The sequence below is a fragment of the Nanorana parkeri genome, unplaced genomic scaffold (assembly GCF_000935625.1).
Source record: "Nanorana parkeri isolate BGI_ZX_2015 unplaced genomic scaffold, ASM93562v1 scaffold1037, whole genome shotgun sequence".
Lineage (NCBI taxonomy): Eukaryota > Metazoa > Chordata > Amphibia > Anura > Dicroglossidae > Nanorana > Nanorana parkeri.
Genome location: NW_017307305.1, coordinates 357,876 through 365,216, shown reverse-complemented (window position 1 = coordinate 365,216; position 7,341 = coordinate 357,876). Strand labels below are relative to the sequence as shown.

General features: G+C 46.0%; 1 protein-coding gene across 1 annotated transcript in view; it reads left to right on the top strand.

Annotated features, from left to right (window-relative positions):
• SCNN1A (sodium channel epithelial 1 alpha subunit) overlaps positions 1-7,341 on the top strand; it is an 82,870-nt gene that overhangs the window by 51,578 nt on the left and 23,951 nt on the right. Inside the window, exon 8 of the mRNA XM_018567372.1 lies at positions 3,102-3,219. Within this exon, the coding sequence (XP_018422874.1) occupies positions 3,102-3,219 (118 nt within the window). The remainder of the gene's footprint in view (positions 1-3,101; positions 3,220-7,341) is intronic.

The window sequence follows — 7,341 nt, the reverse complement described above, 5'->3', positions numbered from 1 at the left end:
CCAACAGACGTGTGATGTCACCCAACGCCGCACATGCCCGGTATCATGTGACATAATGCACCCCGCCTCCAGGATGGCGGCACACATGTGCAGAATGCTCGTACTATCTGTCCCCAGTTATTCAGCTGGAGTGGTCAGCTAACAATTCCAATGGTAGCTCTTCACAAAGATATCAGATCACAGATATTTACCGATCTTCTGCTCTGGCATTCTGAGCGCTGAAGCCAGCGGGTCCATCCTGAATGAGCCGCAGCTGTGTTGGCCACCTATCACCACTGTTGCCTTGGCACCCTGTGCTTGCCATGGCAACAGGAACAGGGGGGCGCAGCCAGGACCGGCCCTGGCTGCGCCCCCTCTCAGCTGCACCTGAGGCGAGTGCCTCACTCGCCCCATGGTATCTACAGTCCTGGGACCCCGAGTGGCCCCGGAACGTTGCAAGATGTGACATGATGCGTGCGCATCAATAAAATGATCACGGCTTGAAGATTGAACCGTGGTGTGCCGGTGACATACTGTACTATCCAGAAAGACACAGAGACAGCAAAGGCAAGCCACTCCCCTGCTCCAAGCTAGCAGAGGGACAACTGCTGGAGACTGCTGTGTCCCTTCTGTTCTTGTATTGGACAGGAAGTTCAGGAAAGCAGAGCTGAGAGAGTTGGAGCTGCTCAGAAACATAATCACTGTAAGCACTTCGGCAGAAATGTAAAGAAACACTTTGCTGGGCATTCGTTTAATCTGGATTTATTATTGAAAAAAGGCTGAGGGTACGTTCACACCATATGCAGTGCGTTCCGGTCCGATTCTGGCCGGAACGCATTGCATCGCATTGCGGCCAGCTCATTTTGTTGTAGGGCAGGAGGGGGCGTGGCAGGCCATTGAAGTGAATGGCACCATAGCCACGCCCTCCGGCCGCAATTCGATCGCCCGCACGGGGTCACAAGGCACATTGTGCCTGCGGTCCAGTCCGGTGCGATCAAAATAGTGCTTGCAGCATTTTGATTGCACCGCACCGCAATAAAGTGAGCTGGCCGCAATGCGATTGCAGTGTCAGGACCGAATCGGAATGGAGCTTACTGCATATGGTGTGATTGTACCCTGAAAGTTTAGTGCTGCTTTAACCCTAAATGTGTTTTTACTGCAAGCAAATGAAGTACCTGTATTTGAAACGGCGGCATTATCAGCCTTTTACAGTCCCTGCGCAGCAGAGCTCATACCAGGACAGAGAGAAGCAGCACGAGGAGCCAATCGGTTGTGCTTATGTGCTAAAATGGAACATGGTGGTAGGAGGAGAGAACAGAGCAACAGAGAGATGAACTCATCACTGCGCTGCTTCTCCTTTCACTGTCCAATCACAGCCTGGGGGAGGGACAAGACCAGTCAGTGTTACCTTACTTCAACAGAGAAAAATCAGGCCTTCCTTCCCTGCCAGACAGGGCTGTGCTGTGTAAATCTCAGAACTGGATGGACACAAATACAAATCCTTTGGTAGCTATAACAGCTCCCTTATATGTAATTGATCCGGGTATTTACCTGTTTGCCTGGAGTTCTGCTTTAAAATAATCCAACGTATTTTAGCTTACTAAGTGTATGTACATACTGTATGCATCTATAGAATGGCTTCAGGGTAACATAAACACCATTAATACTCCCCTGGTACAATAACAGACATGAAAGGCATTCCTCCTCCATAAATGATTACAGCTCGTGCCAATTTTTAATTTTTTTTTAATTCAGCGTGATCCTGCATGTTCAGCAAAAGATTACAAGATGCAGTATTTTGACAGCTGTTGTCTGAGAGCAGGGGTGAGCAACTCCAGCCCTCAGGCAGTGCTTTAACTACAAATCCCATCATGCTTCTGCCTCTCTGAGTCATGCCTGTAACTGTCAGTCTTGCAATGCCTCATGGGACTTGTAGTTCCACAACAGCTGGAGGGCCCGAGTTGCCCACCCCTGTCTTAGGGTGTCTCTTTGTGTTGTGGAATGGGGGCTTCAGCTTTACAAACACACCCTTGATTTCAATAATAGTTGTTTATGCAGTTTTGTGTGTTTTTGTTGCTTGTTATGGTGTCTTTGTGCGTTGAGCTACATGCCTGAAATATTTTTCTGTCCTAAATCTACCTGCTGGTCTTAATTGGGAATGAACTTTGGGTTTGGGTTGAGCTCTTGAAACCCAAGCTGTTCGCAGTTTGCTGAACGGGCAAACCATTTGGCCAGATAACCCCGCCGCCAGACCTTCATCTGCGTCCTATTACCTAATGTCACTGTACGGCCATCACATCGTCATTGGTTGACTGGTGGGTGACCAACACAGCGTCATTGGTTGCTAAGACGCTGGCTGCCTTACATTGTCATTGGTTGTTATGGTGAGCCCACTTTTGTGTCCTAGCAACCAATGATGCTGTGTAGCCCTCCACCTTCTTGGCGACCAATGACACTGTGAGACCAAGCCACTAGCATTCCTAGCAACCAGTGACTCTCCCACGTGATCATTGGTTGACTGGTGGGTGAGCCGCACAGCATCATTGATTGCTAAGGCACAGGTGAGCACACCATAACAACCACTGTTGCTGTGAGCCACCAGCTTCTTAGCAACCAATGACACTGTACAGGCCGCACAGCATCATTGGTTGCTAAGAAGCTGGCTGGCCCACATTGTCATTGGTTGTGTATGGTGAGCCCACCTGTGTCCTAGCAAAAAATTATGCTGTGCAGCTCACCAGCTTCTTAGCAACCAATGACACTGTGAATCCCAGCCAGTAGCGCCCTAGCAACCAGTGACTCTGTGCGGTCCCACACAGCATCATTGATTGCTAAGATGCTGGTTGCCCCACATTGTCATTGGTTGTTATGGTGAGCCCGTCTGTGTCTTTGCAACCAATGATGCTGTGAGGCCTAGCCACTAGCATCCTAGCAACCAATGACGTTGTGCTTCACTGCTGTAGCTGCTGAAAATCATTGCTACAAAATTGCAAGTGTGAACTCAGGCGTTCCCGTTCACACCTAGGTGTAACGGGAACACGTCAAGACAACTATAACTGTGCTCCACATTCCCTACTGATCCCCCTGCAATGAATTGTCTTTATTGTTGTCCCTCCTCTCAGGTCTGCGTCCGCTCCTGCTTCCAAGCAGAGATGGTGAAGCGCTGCGGCTGCGCCTACGCCTTTTACCCGCTGCCGGAAGGAGCCGAGCTATGTGATTACAAGAAACACAAGAGTTGGGGTAAGACTATGGAGGGCCGTATGACATATCACAGGCCATACACCGTGACGCGCCCGGAGGGGTGCTGGGCAACCTCTCCGACTCTTGTAGCATTCTATGTGTAAAGAGCGCGCCTTCCAGAGATAATGGGAACACCGGAAGGAGACGGACCGTGAGCCTGAACCAAAGAGGAACTGAAACCAGATATACCGGCTCCTCCGCTGGACTGAAAATGCTTACTCTGCTCCTCACAATGTGCATTAGAAGCTGCAGCAAGACAGAGCCCACCTCATGTCCTGGCTGGAGGATGTCCAGCATCTTCTAGCCCAGGGCTGGCCATCTCCGGCCCTCCAGCTGTAGTCAACATGCCTCTGCCTCTGGAAGTCATGCTTGTCACTGTCAGTCTTGCAATGCCTCATGGGACTGGTCATTTCACAACAGCTGGAGGTCCAGAGTTGTCCACCCCTGAACTAGCCCTTTCCTCCCCAGCCTGACTGTTCCGGGTCCGCCCCTTTCATTCATTGGATTTCAGTTCTGTCAATCATGGAGGCTCAACATCACATGTGGGCATTACCTAGGGTGGTTTGCACTCAAATGCAGCCTGTGTAGGAACTGACATCCACCCATTATGTAATTTTGATATTTGCATAACTCCTCCCAAGAGCCAGCCCACTGCTTGCATCAGGGCTGTGTTCGATCTTAAGAGGAGTACTGATGCAGGGTGCTTTGATGTTTATAGAAAGTTTTGTACAGCACCCTCCAAACCCTCCCAGCCCCTCCAACCAGCCATGATCTGCCTACATTGAATAGAGAGGGACTGGGACTATGTCATAAAAAAAAGAAAAGGGGCTTATTAGCATGTTGATGGGGGGGGGGGGATTAGGGAAGCAAATAAGCCGATTACACTTCAGCTTTAAAAACGAAGATTTAAATTAAAGAAACTATAAATCAATATATCCATCCGCACTCCGTTTTCTTGAAATAAAAGTGCAAAAACTCAACATGAATCAACAGGGTGACACCACTTTCTCTATGAGGGATAAAATGGTGTCACCACCCTGCTCCTAGCCTCCAGTAAAAATCAGCCATGCACTAAGTCATCAGGTTTTTCTCTCTCTTCCAATCAGCAAGTTCCTTGCCACCGTGTGCAGCACACCTGCATGCTTCCTAGTACTGTCCCTCCCATTCCCAGTGCTGCTGTGCAGAGGAGGGCAGGAAGTAGATGTCAAGTAGATGTCATAGCACCGCAGTTTTATATTTCTTCACTTCGCACAGAAAATTGTTGCAGTTACAAATGTTTCGGCATTCTCATGTTCATTTCTTTTCTTTGTATTGGTATGACAAAAAATTAGCAGCTTTTTGACAAAACAAAATGACAGCTTTTTGGTAAAGCCCATCCTTCTACTGCTTTCAGATAAAGAAATGAGGCCTATAAAGAAAAAAATTAGAACGTCTACACATTTTTCAGTGCAACAATTTTCTGCGCAAAGTGGTGCATTATCTGACAGAAATGCAGGGGTGCCAATATTTTTGGCCATGACTGTATATATATAAATTTTGCTTTTTAGATTTGAAATGTTAATATTTTTTATACTCACTTTAAGCCAGCAGATGGAGCTCTTGGCTCCTTTCCACAGGTTTTCCTCTTGTCTCCTTTGTTGTTCAAAGCCTGTGGTGGACAAAGCTCAGCAGCTCAAGCTGAAATTTACCTGCACGCAGGTCAATGACCCATCGCAGCGACTCCTCCCTTGGTGGACCCATAGTGCTTTAAGAGTTATTTTTCAAAAATAAAAAAAGAATAAAAAAATAGAAAACGTCTAATAAAAGCAATATAGAATTGACCTAAAATCATGGTTACTTTAAAAGCAAACCTGTGCCTTGATTATTTAGGCAGGTTTGATATATTGCCACATTTTATTCGTTCCCCCTTCGGCTTTATTCAGCACCAGAAGCCCAGGGAAAACGAAAAATGTATTCATACTTACCGTCATTTTCTTTTCCTGGTTATACTCCATGGCAGCGCTGACAAATGGCTTAGCTCCTATTTCCCCTAGGTAACAGGAACAAAAAGGGTTAAAGACCAACCCCCTTTGCCCTATATAAGCCCCTCCTTAACCTGAGTTAAGTACCAAGCAAAACTGTCCCATCTTTCTGGGAGCCCAGCGCTGCCATGGAGTATAACCAGGAAAAGAAAATTACGGTAAGTATGAATACATTTTCCGTTTTCCTGGCCATATCCATGGCAGCGCTGACAAATGGGGAATACCCAAGCCACAGAAGGGCGGGAACAAAGTAAAAAAAAAAAAAGGGAACTCAGGTTAAGGAGGGGCTTTTATAGGGCAATGGGGTTGGTCTTTAACCCTTTTTGTTCCTGTTACCTAGCGGAAATAGGAGCTAACCCATTTGTCAGCGCTGCCATGGATATGGCCAGGAAATAGTATTTACGACTTTGCAGGAGCGCGTGATTGACTCTGCGAAAGCATTGGGCCAATCAGCTCTGTCAATGAGGAGGTCCATAGGCTTGTGTGAGCTGCAATTCCGGGGACTTATATTTTACTCAGGACCTTTCTGAGCTGAGCTGCAGAGAGGTACAGTAAGCATGAGCGGTAGGTCTTCAGTAAAGAGAACCTGTTGCTTTGTCTTATGTGTGGGCAAAGCACAAGTTCAGTTCAAGCCCTGTTGAGGCAAGCTGCCAGTTCCGTAGCATCCATTTACCTCCTCTTCATCTGCGTAGAGGTGACCAAAGTCTTCTTCAACAGTCAAAATTAGTTAAATATTTACATCTCAAACCCATTAGAGACATAAAATCTAAATTTAATATACCATAACTCATAACCACACCACCCAAAAAAGAACCAGCACTCCCAGTGTGGACAGAAGAGCAAACTGTGGTATACCCAAACCGCTAACCCAAGCGTGGAGAGGAAGTGATGCCATGGTTGCTTTTCCTTGCTCATCAATGCTTTTTAGGATGGAAGTCCAACTCCACCATTCACCTCCTCTTTTGTTGGTCTTTCGCTCCACCAAAGGAAACACAAAACCAGGTGGATGTTTCTAAAACACCAAACAGCCAATAAGAAATGGATTAAGGCGAACCAATCATTTGACCATACTGGGCTAGTAACTTCACTTTATAGTGGCACCATAGGTATGGCATACCCACCGTGCCTTCACTACCCCAATCATCAACCAATGCTCCCAGGAATACTCAGAATGACCAGTTATGGGAGAACATGTGCCTATGATGCAATGTTGGGTAGACGCATCATTTTCCCTGACTGTGCAGCTACACAAGTGTCCTCTGGGATTAAGGAGCCCATTTATACTAGATGTGGGTTGGGTGGTTGCTTGGATCCCCTTCCACCGGCATGCTGATGTTCTTCATGATGTCCTAGCCATGGCCCTGGTTTGTAAAATCCAAATGGTGTCAGCCAACCATCACCGTTCTGATCAGCATTGAAACATACAAAACGCTTCTCCTGATTTCCTCTGGTATTTCTTAGACTAGAAGGGAATGAATTGTTCACGGCCTGACTCCAGATACATGTTATAAACCATGGGAGGACTTAGGTTATTGTATCCTATCTATCTATCTATCTATCTATCTCCCCCCCCCCCCCCCTGAAAAGTCGGGCACTCCGTCATGGACATAGAGCCCAACAGCTGCACGAAAGAGGAGGGGACCTGGCTACCTTCTCCTGCATGATGTCTCTTTGCCGGTGTCCATCACCATTATCTATCTATCTATCTATCTATCTATCTATCTATCTATCGATCTATCGATCTATCTATCGATCTATCTATCATTTATCTATCTATCTATCTCTATCTATCTATCTATCTATCTATCTATCTATCTATCATTTATCTATCTATCTATCGATCTATCTATCATTTATCTATCTATCTATCTATCTATCTATCTATCTATCTATCTATCTATCATTTGTCCATCTATCTATCATTTATCTATCTATCTATCTATCTATCTATCTATCTATCTATCTATCTATCTATCTCTCTATCTATCGATCTATCTATCATTTATCTATCTATCGTTTATCCATCTATCTATCTATCATTTATCTATCTATCTATCTATCTATCTATCTATCTATCTATCTATCTATCTATCTATCTATC